This window comes from Poecilia formosa, unplaced genomic scaffold (assembly GCF_000485575.1).
Source record: "Poecilia formosa unplaced genomic scaffold, Poecilia_formosa-5.1.2 Scaffold142, whole genome shotgun sequence".
NCBI lineage: Eukaryota > Metazoa > Chordata > Actinopteri > Cyprinodontiformes > Poeciliidae > Poecilia > Poecilia formosa.
The window spans coordinates 287334-310315 of record NW_006800081.1 but is presented as its reverse complement, the minus strand read 5'-3'; the positions used below and the strand labels follow the sequence as shown (position 1 = coordinate 310315).

Here is a 22982-nt window from a genome sequence, read left to right as displayed (position 1 = left end):
ACCCTGAACCCTTGTTAAACAGCCCTGAACAATCAGGGAAATCTTAGCTGTCAGTGTTTCTGTCTTGTGCAGCAGCAGCTGAAAACAATTGTGGTCGACAGAAGCACTTCTGTCCTGATGGGCTGCAGCTTCTTACACTTTATTGATTGTATCTGCAGGGAACTGCAGCTGGTTTAGTGGGAATGAGCCTCCCAAAGACAAAAGCTCTCTCTGCCTCCTCAGCGTTGAATTAGGCCTGCACTTCTTTGGCTCAGTGGTGACCCCTGCAGGACAGTCTGAGCAGCAAACAGCCTCCTGTCTACTTTTTACCCAGAAACTTTCCATTTACAAAGATTTTCACGGTATTTCAAGCTAGGAAATCCAAATAGGTGCTTTTTTTCTTCTAGTTATTCATTTATGAAAAATTTTACTTTCAGCTTTTACAGTATTTCCACTGATAGAAGTAAATGTAAGTTTAATTCAAAAATTGCTGACATTGATTGTGTTATCTTATGTTTTAAAAATATTTTTTCAACAGTCTTCTTTATTAGATGTTGAATTAGTAGCATTTTATTGAGAGTATATCTTGTAGTAATTCAACTAAACATTTTTTTAATTCGATAGTAAAGTAGTTTTTTTTTTTCTATCACAACCGTCTTGATATCCTGTTTTGGAGAAAAGGTTTTACTGGTGTGGTACTGAAGGCCGTTTTCAGTCTTTCAATCCACTCAATGCTTCATTTTACAGCCATTTTCATATAAAAAAATATATCTAGAGCATGACCACAATCAAAACATCACATAAAATACAACGACACTCCAACAAGGATGTAATACCGCGAATAAAAAAAACATGTCTATATATTTCTGTTTTTGCAGAAGAATAGAAAATCCGATTGTGATATTTAGGTATTCACAGTTGCGTGACAGTGAAGACATGCAACTGATTACTGTGTGCTTTGTATCCACTAACACTTACATTTCCTGTCAAGCCTTAAAATAAATAAAAAGCAAGCTTACATCCACCACATTAATCCAAGCTGAACAAGTGTGACTGGCCTGATATTATGCTTAAACGTCAGACTGATGGTGAGTACAGTGGATTTTTTTTCTTCCTAACCAATTTACTCATTCTGCAGATTTTAACTAATGCTATTGCATAACAGAGGAACTATTTAATAGTGGGAATCAGCTCTGTTTGTTAAATAATTAACAGATAGTTAGATTTAAAGATGCATGCATGCCGCTAGCAGCCTCTCAACATCTCTGCATGAAATCTGGCAGAAAAGGCGATATTTTCTGTCCTACAATCTCCATTTAGCTGTCAGCGAGTCTCTCACTCAGCAACAAGCTGTAAGATTGTTTTTCAATTAATTTAAATTGTAAAGTTTTTCCAAACTTTACTTCGTACCTCTCTCACCCTGCATAGAACAGAGACAAATGAGTTATAGATCATGAAGCAACATACATACGACCACATGTCAACAATCTCGGGACTAATCTGTCTCTCTGGGGTGGGATTATTTCCAGCCCTGTAATCCTCAACATGGGACCCTCATAGGAACAGATGGCAGATAAGATAAAATCACCACACTAATTCTCATTTACTGCGTACGAAAAAGGAAAGAAAGAAAGAATGACTGAAGCATTGAGGAGACAGGAATGTTCAATGTGGTGTTTGTGATTAAAATATATGTTTCAAATGGATGAGTAGATTTCGCTGACATATCATTGGGATGATACTTGAGATTTCATTTTAAACATAAAAAAACTGCAATGAAATACTTAAAAAGTCTTTAGTATGCATGAAGTTATTATTACCAATTCCTTTGGTCTGTCAAAGAGTTAATCTTGTTTCTGTTTTTAATCCTTGCATGTCCTAATCCTGTCTAGGCTCATGGGTCATGATTCCTTCATTCCTGTTTCCACTGATCAGTGGACAAGACAGACTTTGCACAGGTCAGCAGGCAGTCACTCGGCCAACATAAAGAGACACAAGACAGACATGCACACACACACACATAGACACACACACACATAACGGTAACTTCAGAGTCAGCAATTCACTAGTTTGATAAAACATTCATTTTTGGAAACTGTACTACTATTACAGAGGTTGCAAGCTTCGCCCTCTTTCATCCAAACACAATGACTGTGTCATATCCAGAAAATAGATTTTTTCAGAAGACGTATCAAAAGATGAAGGTCTTTGTCTCTGGTTGCATTTGAAAACTGTCATCTGGCTTTTTCAGTTGGATTTCGAGCAGCGTCTTCTTCCTCTCTGAGTCGGGCCGTGCTTGTTTGATTATAACGCTGCTGCCCGCTTCAGGAAGCCTGTTCACAAAGAGTTTCACCTTTGTTCTGAAGTCAGTACCCCCATTTTTACACAAAACATTATTTTTGTTTCCCTCAAAATATATTTGAGGGAGACAAATGTATTTTTCTCTGTAGCATCACAAAAAACATCTAATGTCTGTAGATGTTTTGTGATGCTACACAAGAAAATAGTGTGTTTGAGTTTTTACCTTAAAATATGTCTGCAAGTGTGTCTCCATTACAGTTTTCCATGTTGTTTAAATGCTTAATAATCTTAGTATATGTAAACTTCAAATTTCAAAGTAAGTAATGAAAACGTGTCCAAGAACAATCATTCGTAATTTAGAAAATAGAAAGTGAAATAAGTTTCCTGGCTGACATTAAGTATGAAAACTGTAATCTGATTTAAAGGGAGAGTAAACATGAGATTTTAATTGTGTTTTATCTTCATTTTTATCACATTTAAATTCAGATAAAATTAAGATTTACTTTGACAACAACTCTCATTTATACTCAGTTTTTTTTTTGTATCTTTTACTGTACATAAAATATGTAACAACAAACAAACTAGCAAAGAGAATTTATAAAGAAATCAAAAATATAATAATAACTTTGTGACCAAAAACATTCCAGCATACAAACAGCTTAGTGTTATCACGGAAAGAAAGAATAAAACAACACAGTATATTTGGTGACATTTTGAGTGGAAATATCTCAGGAGAGAAAATACATTTAAATTCTTACTGAAGTATTCACAGTTTTTTGGTTGAATCACCAGTAGTCACACACACCGTTTCAAGATAGTTTCTAAAAACCCCATGCACATGCAACAACAGCTCAGATAAGGCCAGTAACAATAACAAGTCTCCGGCTTTGCATGCATGTATTAGCATAGTAAACACATTTAAGATGTTAAAATTTACATCAGTTGACCCCTGCGCTGCTGTTTGTGCTTCCAGGTGTTGTCTGCTTGCATTTTCATGTCAAAATGTCATGCAGGTAGCACAACAGTAAAACTATTGTAATGACTACAAATGAGAGGCTAAACATCCAACGCTGCTTGAATGTGTGGCCGATGGCTTGTCTAATTCTTAAGGGAGGATTCACACAGTGATTCTCTGACTGGAATGAGACGCGTGAACCCGGACGGGGGCGAGGGGGGTAAGTTAAGGCATCCCTGCACAGTGCTCACGGTGAAGTGCAGGAGCAAAACTCAGAGGTCAGGGGTGAACATGTAGTCCAAAGCTTGTCTCTCTGCTGCAGCCACGTTTGGATGCCACAGGTCCACACTCAGAATGACCCTGGGTCCAGATTCTGGAGGACCTTTGAAGAAGACACGAAGACACCAGCTTATGGGTGGAGATGTATTTTTAAACTAAACGGATTTTGCTTTTGATGCGTGAGGATTTCCTACCCTTGTGAGAGATGGTGTGAAGGAAGGAATCATCAAGAAGGAGGCAGTGCCCCTCTGACCAACACTGAGGCTCCCCTCCCACCACCAGCTCACACGAAGGGGGCGTCTGCAAACCTGTGGAAGTGGGTTTTGTCGTGGTTCAGCTTCCGATATGACAATACACAGAAATGTCCCATCTGGTTTTAAAACTGAGAGGATTATTGTCAGATGGGCCAAAGTACAAGATGCACAACACAGAAATTAACCTCAACCTCTTGCTAATGCATTTCTAACCATTTATATAACATTGAGTACAGTTGTCTCGTTTTGTTGTGCTCACATGAGATGATTGGTTTTGTAACAAAGTGCATGTGAAGTTCATGAAATTATTAGACTTAGAATTAGACTTGAAGGAGGAACTCGATCGAGAAACCCAGAACAATAGAACAGCAGTGCATAAGAAGTGAATCCTAACATTGTGGAAGGAAAAAAACAAAATTATTTCATGACTACTGAATGTTTTTTTTTTTTTTTTTACTTAAAAAAAAAATACATATCGTTGACATACCAAGGTGACAGCGAAGGCGAGTGTTTGTCGGTCCGTAGGAGCTCCCCAGTATCGCTCCGGGGCCCAGCAGCCAAAATCCTGCAGATCCCAGCGAGTTGCTGTTTATGAAAGTACGCAGAGAGAGAAGTGTGCGATACGTGGAGGGACAGGAGCGGCAGTTCCCTGCCACACAGACCCCGGCGCTGTACAAGGGAAACACGGCCTGGCTCTGAAAAAGAAAACATATTCCATGTTTAAGTCTCAGTCCTGACTTAACCCGACACACTTCTAGATATTTTACAAATTAAATCTGAACTGTTTGTCAGGAATCCGTGTATTCTCCATTGAGTGTATAATTTATGAAGGCCTTCTTTCTTGGTGTTCACAGCTCTACGTGTTTTTGGAGAATTGAAAAATTGTTTGAGCCGACTCAGATTGAGTGGGGAGCAAAACTGAAAATCGATGTCCAAGTGTTAGCATACATTTTCTTTGATTGACCCACTTTAATACTTGACTGTAATGCTAATTTAAATCTGACTGCTTGTTCAGAGTCACTGTCCTGGTGGATACTTTCCTTATATCTAGCTTTATTGTTATTTAAAGAAACTCTAGTGATCTTGGAATTTCTTATGTCTCTCCTTCTTTCAAAGTAAAAGGCTCTAAATAATATTATTTGCATGTATATGTAAAAACTCATTTTAAACCATCCAATATGCTCCTTTCACTTCACAATCACTCAGTGTTTTATGTTTGCCTATCTCATAAAGTGCCTAATAATCCAGATATATTAATATACTTACAACTCACGGAATGTCTCATTATTAAATTTTTCTACGTATTTATTCCAGTCACCTTTTTAGGGTGAACTTTTAAATAAATAAATAAAAAATATCCCTCATTTGTGGACATTTTCAGTAAGCATTTTCCTCAGACTGCTGCATTCTGTGCTTATGTTTCTTGTCTTGTACCTTTGGCCCCAGGCAGGTCCAGCCTGACTTAGAGTCTGTGCCTCTCTGGTAAACAGCCTGGAACTCAGCCAAGATGGCAGGATAATTAGCTTCCAACACCTCGATGTCATGCCGGTGAGCATCGCGCGGGAAGAAAGGAACACTTGGGACATCCGGCAGGAAGAAGAGATGTGGCTTTTGTATGGTGGAGAGATCGTTGAGCCTGACCTGAGTTTGGAGAAATGGCAAAGTTGCCAGTTATTTTGGGGGGTTTTTTTGCCATGTTTCTTTAATTCTTTAAGCCATATCACTAAAACATTGAGCAAAATTTTGTGAATGACTCCTAACTCTCAGCAGTAAGCTCTGAGTCTCTTACCTGCTCACGAAGGCCTTTGTGAATGCGGCCCATGCCCACCCAGCTGTAACGCTTGGCGTACTCTTGCAGTGCTGCGTACAACTTCTTGGCTTCTGCAGATGCCTGGGCAGGGAACAAGGCATGACTCAGCACTGGCGTGAGGTAGCCCTGTCCCTGCTCCTCATCCTTCGCTGTTTCCATGGAAATGAAAGGTGCAATCTGGTCGCTTCTGGACAACTTAGACCGGGCGCTGCACTTTGTTCCCATACACACGCCACTCCGGGAGATCATGGAGCGCCTTGAGCTCGACTTTAACTTTCCGGCATGGCCAGGGATTGGCAGGTCAGAGCCAATTCGATAGCAGTGCCACAGAAATAGGAACAGCAGAGTCCACAGAAGGCCACTCAGTGAATGGACACCAAGCTCAACATACTCAGGCAGAGGCAGTGTGTTTATCGACCAGTCCATCCTTCAGACGAGGGTGACGCAGAACAACTGCAAGCAAAACAGGTGAAGAAATCTTAACTTTAGATTTCACTGTTCTTATCATCTATTGCAAACAAAGTTGTAGCCTTGAAACATTTTTCAGATTTTGTCATTTTACACCTACAAACTTCACTGCAGAACAATTTCTTTGGCCGTTTTTCTTGCAATTGCTCAGTGCTCTGTAGGTTAGCTAAAAAGATAAGAATCTGCTGTAAACTTACACTCAAAATTGTAAGTTATATTTGCTACTTTTGTAAGTCTGTTCATTAAGAAGCATAACTAATAATGAAATGCAACGTTTTCATTTGCGCTTGATAAATATTCAATGGGCAAATGCAACAAGTTTACAGCAAAGAGAACAATTGTTTATTTCTTTTACTCTAATCTCCTTTGGGGTCAGTATGGATTGAGGGCTTTCCCAGCATGCACTAGGAGTCAGTTTGCTCAATATTTAAGGGGAGAAGCTTATCCAGCACAGAGCCAAAGACCCTTCGTAGTTCCCTCTCAGCCACATGGTGTCATATAGAAGTAAGGAAAGATTTGTTGCAGGAGGAAACTTGAGATCATGTACCCAGGGCTTAATAAGTTTGTCCTAATCAACATGAGTCTGACACTGACCTTGTTTAGTGTTTTGCGTTTACAAAGCCAAGAGTGCCTCTGTTTCCTTCCTTTGAGATGCAGCTAAAATAATTCACTTGACATGGTTGACATTTTAGTATCTTAAAACAAAATAAAACAATTATTAATAACTTAAATTACACTAATTGAAGAAAAATCATTATTTTTGATTACATCACTGCCAAAAATATTGTAAAGAAAAGTTTTTTTATCAACATTGCCTCTGCTGATTCACACCTTTACTCCAAAACAGTCAGATTGTATGTGCTGTTGTTATTGTAAGTTTGTTTTTGAGTTAGTTAAAAATCACAATACATTTTTTGTGATGTTAGTTATTTCAAACGTTAAATAATCTTTGTCCTGCAGCTACTTGTAATTTGATGATATTGGCCAAAACGTCAAAAGGTTTGAACACTCCTACTTTGTAATGTAAATTATTAAATGATTTTTAGGTGTAACATCTTTTTTTTTTTTTTTTTTTTTTTGTACTTTTTGAATAATGCATCACTTATAAGTTGGATTTTCCAAAACTTTTAGTGTGGGTATGAAGCAATTTTAAATAAAAACAGTATAGATATGAACAGCCCAGCCTATATTTTTTCCCAGTATAATTCGACATAGATGTAAGTTTCTGAAAGGCGAACAAATTTTAGCAAGCCTTTAGTCATCTCAGAAAAGGTGAATCATATATGCGTTAAAATAAGGGGTGATAAAGGACGGCATGGGGGGAGATTTATATTGTTTGTAATATACGGTTAAACTGATGCAGAACATAAAAGTGCATGCACGGTTTGAACGTACGTGCATGCGAGTTTTGTGTCATTGCAGACTTGTTGTTGCATCAACCCCAGTAATGCTCTCCACTGGCAGGCGTTGGACGCTTCATAAAATGATGCTTGTGGCAGTGGCGTGAGCATTCATTTTGTCTCTTTGCTCTGCACCAGCCCGCACAGCTCAGCTGGCTCGTGTTTACTCGCCACATCGGCATAAACATCCACCGTTCAAGGGAATTCCTGGCGCAAAATGTTTGCCGTGCATTATTAAGCAGCGCATGCAAGCGGAAAAATCTCTTTCTAGCGCCTGATCGAACTTCTCTGTCAGATTACCTTGATGCACCGTGGAGCTCCGCGCCTGACAGCTTCAGCACCGTGTTGGTGGACAGCTCCAGCTCTCCAGCGGACAAGAGATGTAAACTTCTGCAGTTTCACAGTTCGGCCGCTAGGGCGCACTTGACGCTCCAGCACAAATGCCCTCACATCTTAGCCGAATGCGTCAAGCACACGGTAACCAGCTAGAGGCAATCTCACCAGTACAAACACAGCAGTGTTTACGGCCTTAAGCAACGCAAAACCAACTGAGATACTAGAATTTAAAAAAAGTAAAGAAAAGAAAGAGGAAAAAAGGGCAGTGGAAGCATCCTGGAATACAGGTAAGCAGTTGGCACCTTTTTATTGTTGCTGCGGAAACAACAGCGGTGATGACTGATGTTAAAAAAAATCGTCCTCCGCACAAAGAGGGCCGGGTGATTCTCCCTCGAATAAGCCCCATCATTTATGTCACACACCTGGCTGGTATCTTTGACAGAGGAAACGCCTCGAAGAGCAGCGGAGGAGCATTTTTGATACAACTAACAGGTTGGAAACAATGAAATTCAAGGGGAACCTTCGGAGACGATATGGGCTCGCTAGCTGGATTTTGGAATAGCGCATTTTTCGGCGCGTTGTTGCAGATTTAGATGGGAAATTGCAGAGGAGGGAAAGCCTGAATATTTACACCTTAAAACCGAGTGTGTTTCTGTGTTATAAATTTACGACGTCGGTGGCAATGCTTTGCATACTGACTTCTAACGTCACGTTTCATTCCACGCATAAATTGCTTTAGGAGAGCCTTTTACAGCATCATGTCGACATGATCCGATTTCAGTCTATTATGGCCTGTTCTATGTAAACATATCAGTCAGATTTGCGGTGACTAATACATTGTTGGCCTATTCATTACCACTGTGTGATTCCTTTGCCTCTTGTTGCTACTATGAGCTATTAATAAGGCAGAGAAATGTGCAAAATTACAAAACGCTTCCTTTGGATTCTGCTTCCTTTAACCTTCTCAGGTCATTTCGAAACATGGGGTTCGCACACCTCGCTGTGATGTTCTCTGTCACCATGATGCACATGGTTTCAGGTAATTTTGTTTGTGTTCTCCAGTGCATGCACGTTTTTGTTTTTTTTTATTTTTGCTGCATCAGTCTGATGCTTGTTGTTTTTTCTCCATTTAAAATCTAAAGGTAACGACTCCACTTTTTTAGACTTTTGACTTATTCTAGACTGCAGTTATTCTGCTGAGGGGAAATTCACATCACCACAACATGCGCTAAATAATAAAATGCAAGCAAATGACACACAGTGTGAATAATTAAAGACATACACACAATTTTGGAAGGCACTGTGTTTTTTTGCATTGCAAATAACAAATGCAGTAACCAGTGTTGATCGTTTCAGGTATGACCTTTATGACTCCGGAGTCTGATACTTCACCGACGTCAGCTCCAGACTCCTACCCACCAGGTGAGCTGATACACGCTGCTCTGCAAAGTAAAGAGTACCTGGGACAGGTTTCTGGAGGATCAGGTATACAAAAAACAGAAAACACTTTGCTTGTCAGTTCCGCACATACTTTATTCCAAGAAGGGCCCTCACGCATGGGAAATTGCATTAAACTGAAGCCGTTAACTTTGCAGGTACCACCACCAATCCGACACAGGCGGTGCCTGGGCTTGGGATGGCTGAGTCTACAGCAACAGCCATATCACCAGGGCTCCTCACCACCGCTTTAGGCTCTTCTTCTGCCGCGGGCAAAACCGGATCGAGGAGTCCTATGTCTTCGTTCCCCTTGGAAGAAGAGACTACCACCACGCTGATTACCACCACCACCATAACCACAATGCACATGCCAGGTACAAGTTTACCCTCACTTGTTGCCGCCTTGAAAAGCATGATATTTTTTTTTAACAATAGCTTCCTGTTTTATTCTGATGATGATGGCAAATATAATTGAACTGCATTTCCTTTTACTCTTTAGCATCTGTTTCTCGAGAACCCTCGTATTATTCGTCCTACAGTAGCTGCCCTTTATCTACTAACATTCATATTCATTCTCACTCAAACTCTGACGAACATCTGAGGGACCCAGGGGGTAGCAGTGTGCCTTCTCCAGAAGAAATTCACACAGTGCAGGATTTGAATTCAAAAACCGCAGTCTTCTAACTGTAATATGACGAGCTGGTCTTACTTTGCATGCAAAGTTACATAATTATTGGAAATCATTCATAAATATTACGATCACAATATCAGTTGGGATAAATTAACATTTTCCTCACACCTCTAATCATCAACTCTCATTGCAACGATTCTAACTTTCCCTGTGACCTTTAGCATCTTTGGCATCTCTTCTGCATCAGGTGTTTGTGTTTATACAGTTTAAAGCACATATTTGCATTCTCTGTACAAAAAGGTACTTGGCTGTTTTCCTCACCATCTGAAATTAAAGCCAATAAAACTTTTCCCATTTAAGGTGAGACGCAACTATTTAACTCATAATAAGTGCTAAACTCCAGAATAGGAAAAAGCTTGTTTATTTTGTTTTTAATTTCATCGATGTCAGAGGGTTACAACTCTATTTGGTAGGGTTCCCTTTCAAAGTGCTTGACTTGGCTAAAACATATTGGGTTTTCTTCCAAAAGACGCTCACAGTAGTTTGGTGGAAATTTTGCTTATTCCTGCTGACAGAAGAGGTGCAACTGAGTCAAGTTTGCACACACCTTTTCAGCTGTGGGCAGAAATCTTCTCTGTGATTGAGATCTAGGCTTTAAAATTGCAATTTCAATCAGTATGACCAGAAAAGCACTTTATAAAATCAATCTGTTTATTTTTTGCCATTTCAAAACATTGAATTTGTTATTACTAAGCCACTTTATAATGAATTAGTTGGTATACTTAAGGTCTTTGCCCATTTATATCCAAACTCTAACGTCCTGGCTGATGTCTTCAGATGTTGTTTCACTATTTCCACATAATCTTCTGTCCTCATGTTGTTATCTATATTGTGAAGTGCACCAGTCCCTCCTGCAGTAAAATACCTAACACTAGATGCTGTCACTCCCATACGTCACAGTTAGTGCTTTGTTCTCAGGGTTGCAAGCTTCCTGGTGATCATTAGGGCCAAGTTTTCTCAGAACACAGGACATGTTTCAAGAAATAAAGTCATTTCCTTTGACTACGTTTCCAAACTGTTACATGGCTTTTTTTTTTTGTTTCCTCGCTGGCATTGCAGTGCCAGAACATTTGCTTTTAGTTTTCTTAATGTCTGCATTGGCATTATCTAAACCAGCTAAACCAACTGCATAGTGTGTTTGGAGTCAAGTATAAGTTTGCTATTTTTTTTCTTAACCTAAGAAGATGCTTATGTTAAGTTAGGTTAAAAATTCAGTCCAAAATCATAAACACATATTTTTTTCATATTTGTGCTCTAAAATTGTGCACAAATGAATTTACAATCACCTACCAAACTATCCATACCACAAACTTCAATTAATATTTTGAGATTTTAAGGGAAGGACCAACCAAATTAGTGGACATGTAGGAGAACTTTTTTCAAAATGTTTTTGAATAGAAATCTGAAAAGTTCTGTATCCATTTGCATTCAACCCCCTTCACTCTGACAGCGCTGAATAAAATACAGTGATCGATCCAAGATATGTTTTTTTTTTTGTTTTTGTTTTTTTCGCTCGATAATTAGACTTTACCTTGGGTCTGTGAATCTCACAAACGTGACAAAATATGGAAAAAATTCAAGGAGTATGAATTTTTTTCACATTTTGAGTATGAAGATGACAAGTTGCTTTCCAGCAATAGAAACTGATAATGAGTTAGATATGTTTTATTTATTCCATAATTTTTACCCTGATGCATAGAGTAAAGTCAGTACCAGATATGGAGCACATAACATTATTATTTGATGAACATATAAATATTAATAGTGGGACTATCCTTGCCTGCCTGTGGTCTGTCAGTCAATACTCTGCCTTACGACCAGCATGGGGTGATGGAGACGATCCAGTGCTAATGAGTGTCAGAAAAACAATTTGAGACGCACCAGTGCAGCATTTCTATTGGCCTTCGGTGCCTGCGCAGCTCTCATAGTTTGCGATTGAGAGCCGGGGAGAGAAATGTCATGTGAGACAGATGATCTCTGAGGTGTGAGCGTGCTTGAGATAAAAAGACAGGGGGAGCGTCACCTGGGTCCCTCAAGTGTTTCATTTTGCCGTCAGTGGTCATTGTGGTTTGCTGATCTCATGTCGTCTGCAGGAGATATCTCAAGCATGTTTGCTCACCAGCAAGAGTTGTGCTTTAAAGTAACGCTTCAGCTGTCTTGAAAATGTTCTTGCCGCGGCTCGATTGTGCCGTGGGGCATACTAAATTTGAGTCTGCAACAAAGCGTTGATTGATTTGCAGTCACCCCGCATGAATCTGCAAACGGTGAAGAACAACTAAAACCAATATGGACGAGTGGGGATAAAGCGAAAGCTGGCCTAACAATGAGAGCATTGCTTGAAAGAGACACGTTGGACTCAGTTCTTACTAAATTAAAACCTTTTCAGAGCTCTTGATAGACAAAATTAGTAAAAGCAGCCAGTTTTTAGTAAAGCTTGCCAGGATAGGCTGTTTTTTTTTTTTTTATCATAATACACATTTTGACTCATTTCTAATTCCTTTTCTGTTATCTCTCTGTTTCTACAGTGCAGTGCAATGCCACGATGTCAGCAATGGAGGATTTTGTTGAGTCTCCTGATCCTGGATCATCGTCCTCATTTTCTACTCTGGAATGCACCTACAGCATTACTGTGTATCCAGGCTACGGTGTGGAAATTCAGGTTGTGTGAACTGAAAAGCCTCACGGCCCTTCAAATTTATGAACGTTTTTTGCTGCAAAGCAATTTATCGATTTGTTTTATGTTCACTTTTAACAGAATATATAGACAAAATAATTCATATTGCCAGTTAATCGTCTCAAACGTTATTCTGAAGAACACTTTTCATGAACACAAGAGCAACACAAAGTGTCTTAAGACATTAAAAACAGATTAACAAAAATCATGTCAGTTTTAAAGAAACCGATCACATGATCATCGTTTTTAACTAAATAGACTGATAAATAAGATAAGGCCGTTGTTAAGGGGAAGTATTATGTAAAATTAGCCTTACATCATGTTATAATCTTATTTCATCATCAAAACATACTTAGAGTGTTGCCTTGATTCCTTCATGCACGGTTGAAATCCTTTAATCTCCATTGGCAACCATTCAGGTGTGCAAAATGACTTTGTGGACCTAGCACCACCTTCAAGACGAAGGTCCTCCTCACAATGTGCTAGTCCTTCAACTCCCCCACTCTGCTCCTTCAGACTAGCCAGCAGCAATTAGCAAACACCTGGTGGAACTGCTGGGGTCATTAGTCGAGTTACTTCTCAGGGAAACGCTGGTAAATACGTTCTTGAAGGGTTAATAGAGGAGCAATGTCGTGATGACTTTCTGGAGGCGCAGTTTCAGAAAGAGAGGGAGTTTTTAAAGAGACAGAGGCCCAATTTCAAGGCGTTAAATTACAAAGTCAATGTTTTTTAAAGACATATTTGATTTGATATTTAGTTTACAGAAACTAAATATAATCGGATATTCTAATTTTCAGAGCACAACTTAGTAAAGATTGCAACATAAAACATAAATCAACATGAAACAGATTAAAGAAAGACTATATCATTCTGTTTAGACTACAATATGAATAGCAGGATTTCAAAACGGTCCAATTTCATAACCAAAGGTGAAAATCAACACAGTAGGATTAATGCATCAATAACTGAGTTTCTGAGTTATTATTTATTTAGCTTATGGTGTGTAAGTCTTCTTGTTTCGTCCTCCAGGTGAGGAAGACAAACCTTTCAAAGGAAGAATCTCTGGTGATTATGGGTCACGGCGGTGTGGGGCCGGAGCTCTTAGCCAATGAGACGCTGATGAAAGAGGGCCAGGTGATCCGCAGTACCACCAATCAGGTTTCCATTCACTACCGCAGTCTCCGGCAGTCCAACCATGGCACATTCAGCCTCCACTATCAAGGTAGAATCACTTCTGTCTGTTTCATCTCACCATTAGGCTCTTTAAAAGAAAAACTGAGATCAACACTTTTACAGTTCAGCTAAAAACTTGTGACATACCAGGTAGCAGGTTCAGTGGTGAATTTATACTCCATGCAAATCTCGTGATTAGGAACGATAATGAAGCTCGACAAAGATAAAGAAAGACATGTAGCAGATAGCCTGTCTTACATTGTTATGATCAATACCTTGCAGATTAGTTGACAATGTCCACATAAAGGTTGAGTGGATATTTAAATACTATGACAAAAGACATCATACTTTCACATTTTCAGAAGATTGAATCATTAGGAGATGTTCCGATGTAGTTTTAGACTATTTTTACATCTTCCGCATTCATTTTTATTCTACCAATTTCTTGCCAGCCTTCCTGCTTTCCTGCCCTTTCCCCACTTCGCCCGAGGGCGGTGGAGTGACGGTGACAGACATCCATCCTGGAGGTCAGGCGCACTTCCACTGCGATCCAGGTTTCCAGATCCGCGGTCATGAGGTGGCAACATGTGTCAACACGACGCAGCCCCACTGGAGCACTCATGAGCCTCAATGTGTTGGTGCGTACGACAATTAAAATCCGTGATAATGACACAGGCGGTGGCCGATTTACGGTTTGTAGAAAATACTACTTAACGTTTTTTTCACCAGTTGTGTCTTGTGGAGGATGGGTTCGTAATGCAACTGTGGGACGGATACTGTCACCACCTCCTCCGCCCGTCAGCAACCACAGTAATGGAAATAATCTGAGCTGCCACTGGCTGATAGAAGCCAAGGAGGGACACAGGCTGCACCTGCACTTTGAGAGGATCGCTCTAGATGAAGATGATGACAGGTAAGCTTGGAGTTTGAGATGCCATATCAATACTCTTGCTTATCTGAAGTAATAATTGCAGAGTGAAAAATGGATGAGGGGAAAAATAAATTTTTATTGCTACAGAGAGTCTTTCCTACGACCGCTCTTCTCAGGGTATTTAGGTTTTTGCTTTGATAGTGGCCCCTGTAGCTTGAGCTGTTGTGGAGTCGGGCCTGGGCAGAGTTGATGCTTGTGGTCGCCAGGCTAGTATGGTTCCTCGCCCCAAGGGCTTCCTGCACAGAATAATGATCTCAAAGATTTCCATTTGTACTTATTGTTAGAGGAAAGTCCTTGTAGCTTCATAGTTATGATAACCGTCAAGATTTAAATGTTAGTTTAATCACGTGAGGTATCCTGAAGCAGGAGGGGTTTTCCCCAAGCAGATCTACTCTGTTGTATGAAAGGTATGCGCGAATACGAAAGTGCTGAAATTACGTCTGCTCAGCTTCGGGTGAAATGTGATGGAGACTTACATGATATGATGGAGACCTCTACAAAAATGTGGAGGTGCATGAGCAAACATCATAACCTAGAAATAATATGAGAAAAAACATGAGGTCAACAGGCAGATGCAGGGATGATACGAATGGTACGTGTGCTCTTACGCCCAGCTCAGTGTATCAACTATACACCTAGCTTAATCCACCTTTGCTATCACTTTTACTTGTGTATAGAAAAACCCTATTTAAGATAAACTACGCTTACCCTGGTGGGAGAGCAGGTAAAGCCTGGCAACCCACCAGGCTTATAATACACTGGGGGGAACCCTGCATACCAATGCTAATAATTCTACTGTTCAATGGTTGCTTGTAAGCCCAAAAAATTTAACTTTGCACTACCAATCCCCAGTATTGATTTTTAATGGCCACAAAATGTACCATCAAGACCATTAAGTAAAAATATTTGGGTATTCTTTCACACAAAAAAAAAAAGTCAAAGGAGCAACAATGGTTCAGAGACCAGCATGTTTTACCAGAGAATCACTTTTCCTTTTGCTTTCTAACTGCGGTCCTTATTGAGACAACAATCATAGTATTTTTGCTCATTTATGTCTCGTCCTGTTCCAGGTTACTTGTCCGCAGTGGGAACAGCTCCCTGTCCCATCTGCTCTTCGACTCTGACCTCGATGACGTCCCAGAGCGCGGGCTGCTGAGCGAGGGCTCCACGCTGTACCTAGAGCTGATAGCTGATTCTTCCTCCATCCCTCTGCTGCTGGCACTCAGATATGAGGGTGAGCGGGGTCTTCAGATGCTAAGCCTACTTCTTTTACCTCATTTCTTTTTCCAGATTCCGCCAAACAAAGGAGAGTTAGGAATGATCTTTTTCTCTGTGTGTCTGAAGCTTTCGACGATGAGCATTGTTGGGAGCCCTACATGCCTCATGGAAACTTCAGCAGCAGTGACATCTCATATCAACTGGGCACCATTGTCACCTTCAGCTGCTCTCCAGGCTTCGTCATGGAGCAGGGCTCAGGAACCATCGAGTGCGTTGACCCCAGCAATCCCCATTGGAACGACAGTGAGCCCGTATGCAGGGGTAAGTTTAATCCATGAGTTGTGGTTGTGCAACAAAAAGACAGTTGGGAAGTCAAATTTTCTTTTGTAAATCCTATGTTTTAATTTTCCACATACCTAGGGTAGCTAAAACAGCAATCTGTATTTATTTGAAGCACATGATGTTTTCAGCATGTCTATTTCTGGGTGTTCTCACTGCATCTTGATAAGATGGGTGCCTGAAGCTGCAGGATGTTGGATCCACAGTGATGGCGTGGTGTGAAAACGTAGAGCAGCATGAAACGTATGACTCAGAACCTTAGCTAAGCACTAAAAGCTAAATACCGTCTTCAATTTTTAATTCCAGAAAAAAAATTATTTAGCTGCAGGTCTGCAGTGCCTTTGCAAGATAAATGATTAGATGCTAATAAGCTGAATCCTTGAGAATCCATGCAGTAGCAGAAAGGGTACAGAGAGGAAACTGCTAGCAGTACCTATGATTAGTAATACCTTTTTACTTACAGAGTGCTCTGCACTTGTTAGCTGTTTTAACTTACACTCCCTATGTCTCTGAAATATTTATTTTTCATCCTTCAGATTTTGGTCTCACGTTTAGGCTTCTTCTTAATATCTTAAATTAGTTTTACAAATATTTTGTTAAGCTGTCAGAGCATTTTCAGTGGACATATATTTGCTTATTAAGCTCTAAACCCTGGAGTAGTTATTATTCTGCCGTAAAAAGGCTAAAGCCTAATTCAAGGGATGAACAAGTGATGTGCACATTTTTCCAGACTCCATTTTCCACAGTTCAGCATGTTTTTTTTCTGCTTCTTAAACTATAAGTAGAAAAACATCACAACGAATAAAACTTATTTTTAGGTACATGATTAATGTGCTCTTCATTTTTCTTCCATTGATCACGAGGCCAAAAGCCCATTCACTAATGGCTCCATGTGTTCTCCCATTAATCACGTTCAATTCATTCAAACGTTGTTTTGTAATCTGTAATTTACTGATTCCATGTTTATCTGTCCAAATTCTTACCTAATGCTGCTGTCTGCTCTGTTCTTTAAGCTTTGTGTGGAGGAGAGCTGACCGAGCCTTCTGGTACCATTCTGTCCCCTGACTGGCCCCAGAGTTACTCCAAGGGCCTTGACTGTATTTGGCAGATCCATGGCAATGAGGAGAAGCGAATTGAACTGGAGGTCCAGATGTGAGTATGCTAACAAACATTACAGGGGAAAAGTTAATTGAATATTATTCAGTAATTATTCAGATTTTTCATCTGTTTAATAAAAATGTAAATACAAATCTTGCTTTCAGCAAAAGAATTGACAACTGTGGCAAAAATCTTAATAATTTTAATTTTTTTAGAAATTTGTAAAACTGCATGAATCTGCAAATTTGACTTTTTAATACATTTATTTTTCCTATGTCCCATTTTAGAGTCCCAAATTGTGGAGAAAAAAAAGCCATTACTTAAAGCATAAATATATTTTTATGTAGATTTCCTAATAATTACTAAATGGTATATTTCATTTTTTCAACAAAACGGGCAATCGCAGCCCGTTGTGTTAATTTGTAGTAAATTAATTTGAAAGGCTACATTGAAAATAATAACCTATTTGTTGCAAGTGGCTAGCTATTCAAAAATTGTGGAATATTATGAATATGTGGTAATGAAGCATAATGTACAAACTTCTAAAAACATGTTAACATCAGCATATTTATGATGCCCCAAAGGAGGAAAATGAGGTTTACCGGTGAACTGCACAAAAGAAAAACTGTTTCATTTCCAAAACCAAATCCATATCATAGTTTTTATTTAGTAATTATTAACAAAAGACATAGATAAATAGCTTCATGAGTTTGTTTTATAAAACCAATTACCTGTAGTGCCATTTCCTTTCTTCATGTTCCTCTAAGCCTTAAAACAAAGCAGAAAGTGGGTGGATTATTCGACTTAAAAAGAAAAACCCTTTCTGAATTGAAAGCTGACTTTTTTTTTTTTTCATTTTTCTTTCAGCTTGAATATTCGTCACACTGATGTGCTGACGGTGTTTGATGGACATGACGTCATGTCTCACGTGATCGGCCAGTACATGGGCTCTAAAGAGCGCTTCCAGATTGTGTCTGGGGGGTCAGAGGTCACCATTCAGTTCCAGAGCGACCCTGATGATTCCAGCTTCATCCTCAGTCAGGGGTTTCTTATTCATTATCGTGGTGAGTGAACTGGAAATCCAATTTGCTTTACCATATGAGGCTTGTTTAGAATTGTTTTACAGATTAGTAAAACAAATTATTTGCTTACACCAAGTCTCTCTCTCTCTCTCTCTCTCTCTCTCTCTGTCTCTCTCTGTCTCTCTCTCTCTGTGTCTCTCTCTCTGTCTCTCTCTCTGTCTCTCTCTCTCTCTCTCCCTCTCTCTCTCTCTCTCTGTCTCTCTCTCTGCAGAAGTTGAACCGAACGACACATGCCCCACTCTTCCTCAAATCGAGTTTGGCTGGATCAGCTCATCCCACTCCTCTCCTGTGAGAGGCAGCGTCCTGACCTATCAGTGCCAGCCAGGTTATGACATCAGCGGCTCAGACATCATCACCTGCCAGTGGGACCTGTCCTGGAGCAGCGCCCCACCCACATGTGTTAAAGGTAATAGAAATTAGTTGTTTTTTTTGTTTTGTTTTTTCATTTTGAAAAAACATGCTGTGTAACCAGACGTGACTGAGAATAAGATACTACACCTCCTAAGGTTTCTTGAGCAGATTTTTAAAAAATATTTTTCGATAGTTTTGTCACTTGTGTCTGACTTTACCCCTCACAGTGCAACAGTGTCCTGATCCAGGAGAGGTGGTGAACGGGGCGCGCTCTGTGCGTCCCGAAGCCGGGTTTGCTTTGGGGACAGTCGTGCGCTTCTCTTGTAATCAGGGTTATCAACTCGAAGGGCCTAGTCAAATCTCCTGCTACGGCCGTGACACTGGTACCCCTAAATGGAGCGATCGCAGCCCGAAGTGTGTCTGTAAGGTCTCTTTTTGTCTCCTCCCCAACATTGCTTGTCTTTCATGATGGCTGCTGATGCCAGTCTGACAGTAAAAGTCTTTTTGTATGTTATATGCAGTGAAATATGACCCATGCCCAAACCCTGGAGTCCCTGACAACGGCTACCAAACTTTATACAAACACAGCTACCAAGCCGGGGAAACTCTGCGCTTCTTCTGCTATGAGGGCTATGAACTCATTGGAGAGGTCATTATCACATGTGTTCCTGGACACCCATCTCAGTGGAACAGCCCGCCACCCTTTTGCAAAGGTAAAGGTTGTATTTCTTTTTGCTGCTTGCGTCTTTTCATGCCACACGTCTTCTACATCTAGTTCTTCTTTTCTATAAAAAAAAGGCCTTTTTTTCTTCTTTTCACAGATGTTATCATATAAAACACGTGTTGCACAAGTGTGCTACACAGATAAACTTAACTTGACTTGATAAACAGGCTCCATGAGTCTGCTACTTTGGAATCTCAGTTTCCAGGATAAGGATATGTGGCACTTTGGAAAAAATACTTAAGATCTCTATTTTACATGGAAAGTCAAACAAAAACACTAGTGACCTTTGTTTTAAAGAATTTCTGTTTTCTATAAATGACTTTTGTTCAAGCTTGACTAAGGTAGGTGCTTAATATCTTCAGAATAAACGCTACGAACCAACACCAATGTCTGGGGAATGGCTATATTTTCTTCCATAGATAGCCTTCCAGGAAATCAGTATAAATGTCGTTCAGGAAACAACTGATAGATTTCATTATTGTTTCAATGGCATCACGGGTGGTGAGCCATATCTCCCATTTTGTAAACTACCACCTATCACTGATCTGGATCAAATAATAGATAAAAACAGCATCATTCTTTTACTCAGTTTGGGTCATGATTAGTTTTAATTTTAGAACCAAGATTTTTGACTTCATGGCGTGTTGGTTATAAATGTAATTTACTCTTGCATGTCACTGCTTTAGTCATGAAACACACCTGAATGAAAGCAAACTGATGAGATCTTGTTTTATTGTTCTCAGTGGCATACGAGGAGCTTTTGGACGACCACAAGTCAGAAGGTGATTTCTCATCTCAAGCATATTTTAAATCAATTCCTACATCATTAAGAGCTGCTGTCTGTGGGATCTAAATGTGCTGCTTTAGGCGTATTTTTATCACAAAGTGAAGGACACTTTGCATTAAGGAAGACAGAAAATCATCACAATTGACGTTTGACTGTTTTGCAGTGTCCCAGTCTTTCGAGCCGTCCCGTCAGATCCTGAGTGAAAACATCGCCTTGGCGATTATTCTGCCCATCATTCTGGTCATCCTCCTGATTGGAGGCATTTACATGTACTATACAAAGTAAGTTATGCTGTTAATAGGCCATGTTATTAAAGCAGAGCATAAATTAACCCTTTCATGCGTAGTGGTCACTACGCTGGACAGCTGTCTAAAAGCTTCTTGTGGATTTTTGTGTTATAAATGCACTGAAGTGGACACTAATGCATCATAAAATACACAATCAACTACTGGCCATCAGCTGCAAATGCAAGAAATTATTTTTGTTAAATCCAATATGGCCGACAGACAAAAAAGCGACCCGGTCCCTCCTTCTACTATAGACGACTCTTACAAGTAAAAAACATATTGTTACCTGAAATAACCCCTAAAGAACAATACTACTGATGTATTTTTCAAATAGCAACTTTGTATTTGGAGAAAATTATGATTGATCACCTAAAAAAATTAAAATTAAAAAAAAATTTACAAACTTTTTTTCTTACCTTTTTTATGCCTTAAGAAAATAGAAGAAAAAAAGAACTGGAAAAAAATCCTGACACAAAGGATTATAATTCATGCATGAAAGGGTTAAGGTATCAAATTCAAAATAATAAATACATGTTAGAGATAAATAAATCAATATCAGTTATTTTATTTTGGCAGCAGTTGTTGCTTTTCAGTTCAACATAAAAGCAGGTCACTATATGTAGGCTATATATATATATATATATATATATATATATATATATAACATGTTTATATAATTTTATAATACTGTTATCCATAGAGTTTTCATAGTTTTGGATTTCCATTCTGGAGTATTCTTAGATTTAATACTGCGTTTTTTAGTTCTGTGCCTCAGTTTTTTCACTCAGCGCATTTGTCTCTTGTAGCATTTGCAGACTAGAATGGAAGCCTCTCTTCTGGAAATCTCTCTCTCACACACACTCCTACAGTCCCATTACCGTCGAGTCAGATTTCAACAACCCTCTCTACGAAGCGGGAGTAAGTAAAGGAGCCATCACTCAATGAAATTTGTTCATTTCGCTCTCAGTCTCTAAATGTCCCCAGTTTCAAAGCTTAACGTAATCAGTTTGTTTCTAATGTGATCACAGGACACGCGGGAGTATGAAGTCTCCATTTGAAGAAGAGCGTTTCTGGGTGAGAAATAAAACCACCGAAGCATTAAATTCTTGAAGAAGACAAAGTCTTTTTGTATGAAAAGGCCTCACTCCCCCTATATTACTTGCTTTTTCTTTATTCTTGTGTTTTGTTTTGTTTTTGTTGGTTTTTTTACCATCGCAGTTTGTAACTACTTTATATTGATTGTGTTTCATCTGCCAAAAGTGAGACCCGGGTAATAGTGTAACTTTCTGTGTTATTAGGACTGGTGCCTTATGAAGGATAAGAAATTGACTTCTAAAAAAAAAATTGTAGGCAAAGACAATGTAAATGAAAAAAGGGGGAATTCTTTTTGTTTTCAGTTATTATTTTGTTACAAAGCTAAAACATTAGAGAGCATGGCAATACTTCAGTTGAAACAATCTAAAGTTATGTTCATGGTCCTATTAAAAAATGCTTAATATTTGTTTTTACTTTATAAAGCAACTCTTATTATGTTTCAGAGTTTTGCAGCAAAGTGAAAAAAAAACCTCTTTTAAAACAATAAACTTCTCCTTCCTTTTTTTCTCACAGGTTGTAACAAATTCACACTATTTGAATGTAAATATCTGACTTAATATATACACTTGGTGGCAGGAGGTTATATATTTTCATTATATACACATAATGAAAGTTCTGTGCCAAAATATAATGTTAAATAATTTAATGTCTCTTAGTGTTTCATCCGTTGTTGGATTAGTGTTTACAAAGGCAGTGTTTATTTTATTCTTCGCTGTTCCTGCCGTCATCTGCAATCTGTCGCACCACATACTGTATAAGCAAAGGTGAGGACATGAATGTCATTACGCTTCGAGCATGCACTGATTGTAAATTATATTGCTTTTGCTCAATCTCTTACATTAACATTATAGTTACTGGCAGGTATCATTGTTATCAAATTTGATGTTGTATGCACTACGTTGATGAGAAACTTTAAATCTTGCCGCTTGCTGTGATGCGCATTATGTATTTATTTATAAACGATTGTTTGAACAGTGAATTTTAGACGTTCACTGGGCCAAATGAGGGATTCGTGGAGACTGTTGATTTGTTGACTTAAATCTTCTATGATCATCAGCGACATTTCTTTGCTTCATATATAAATACACTTTTGAAGACAGTGAATCATTTGCAGAATTGAAAATAAAGTCTTTGTTGAATGGTGTAACGAGTGCGCAAGTGTGTTTTCATTTTTGACATAACTGGGACTCCTACTTCACATGTGAACACACAATAAGTAAATAAAGTAGTGTCTTTTTGACACTGTGGAAGAAACATTAAAATGATTTATGGATTTATTCCATATATTCTATTATATACTTAACGGCTGACTC

General features: G+C 39.1%; 2 protein-coding genes and 1 long non-coding RNA gene across 7 annotated transcripts; 1 reads left to right on the top strand and 2 right to left on the bottom strand.

Annotated features, from left to right (window-relative positions):
• Positions 1-2833: 2833 nt before the first annotated feature.
• On the bottom strand, positions 2834-7833 carry asphd1 (aspartate beta-hydroxylase domain containing 1). Of its 3 annotated transcripts, XM_016676855.1 has the most exons (7): positions 7747-7824; positions 7442-7653; positions 5558-6031; positions 5203-5409; positions 4256-4463; positions 3709-3822; positions 2834-3617 (listed from the first exon to the last, which is right to left on the bottom strand). In XM_016676855.1, the coding sequence occupies exons 3-7, from the start codon at positions 6002-6004 to the stop codon at positions 3508-3510; spliced, it is 1086 nt and encodes a 361-aa protein (XP_016532341.1). In that variant the 5' UTR covers positions 6005-6031; positions 7442-7653; positions 7747-7824; the 3' UTR covers positions 2834-3507. The 3 variants fall into 3 exon arrangements, with proteins under 3 accessions (XP_016532341.1, XP_007562934.1, XP_016532340.1); XM_007562872.2 differs by lacking the exon at positions 7442-7653 and having other exon boundaries at positions 7747-7833; XM_016676854.1 differs by having other exon boundaries at positions 7442-7759.
• A 73-nt stretch (positions 7834-7906) lies between these two features.
• On the top strand, positions 7907-22816 carry sez6l2 (seizure related 6 homolog (mouse)-like 2). Of its 3 annotated transcripts, none has more exons than XM_007562870.2 (19): positions 7907-8069; positions 8751-8821; positions 9139-9204; positions 9378-9593; positions 12436-12569; positions 13614-13806; positions 14210-14395; positions 14487-14670; positions 15759-15922; positions 16033-16227; positions 17259-17397; positions 18211-18407; positions 18637-18831; positions 19004-19198; positions 19298-19489; positions 20244-20282; positions 20451-20568; positions 21381-21492; positions 21603-22813. In XM_007562870.2, exons 2-19 carry the CDS (start codon positions 8764-8766, stop codon positions 21630-21632), a joined length of 2613 nt encoding a protein of 870 aa, XP_007562932.1. In that variant the 5' UTR covers positions 7907-8069; positions 8751-8763; the 3' UTR covers positions 21633-22813. The 3 variants fall into 3 exon arrangements, with proteins under 3 accessions (XP_007562932.1, XP_007562931.1, XP_007562933.1); XM_007562869.2 differs by having other exon boundaries at positions 9139-9267; XM_007562871.2 differs by lacking the exon at positions 7907-8069 and adding an exon at positions 8133-8274 and having other exon boundaries at positions 9139-9267; positions 21603-22816.
• Positions 19506-20237, bottom strand: LOC107837457 (uncharacterized). Its single transcript, XR_001663459.1, has 2 exons — positions 19785-20237; positions 19506-19684 (listed from the first exon to the last, which is right to left on the bottom strand). It is a non-coding gene; the product is annotated as an uncharacterized LOC107837457 (long non-coding RNA).
• Positions 22817-22982: the final 166 nt, after the last annotated feature.

What these genes read in the sequence shown, in the direction of transcription:
- sez6l2 (XM_007562871.2), top strand. Translation starts at nt 8,764, where the DNA reads ATGGGGTTCGCACACCTCGCTGTGATGTTCTCTGTCACCATGATGCAC. An exon ending in CCCACCCACATGTGTTAAAG is followed by an intron (nt 18,832 to 19,003) that starts GTAATAGAAATT and finishes TACCCCTCACAG; the next exon opens with TGCAACAGTGTCCTGATCCA. An exon ending in ACCCTCTCTACGAAGCGGGA is followed by an intron (nt 21,493 to 21,602) that starts GTAAGTAAAGGA and finishes ATGTGATCACAG; the next exon opens with GACACGCGGGAGTATGAAGT.
- asphd1 (XM_007562872.2), bottom strand. Translation starts at nt 6,004, where the DNA reads ATGGACTGGTCGATAAACACACTGCCTCTGCCTGAGTATGTTGAGCTT. An exon ending in GGACCTGCCTGGGGCCAAAG is followed by an intron (nt 4,464 to 5,202) that starts GTACAAGACAAG and finishes TTTCTTTTTCAG; the next exon opens with AGCCAGGCCGTGTTTCCCTT. An exon ending in TCACACCATCTCTCACAAGG is followed by an intron (nt 3,618 to 3,708) that starts GTAGGAAATCCT and finishes TCTTCTTCAAAG; the next exon opens with GTCCTCCAGAATCTGGACCC.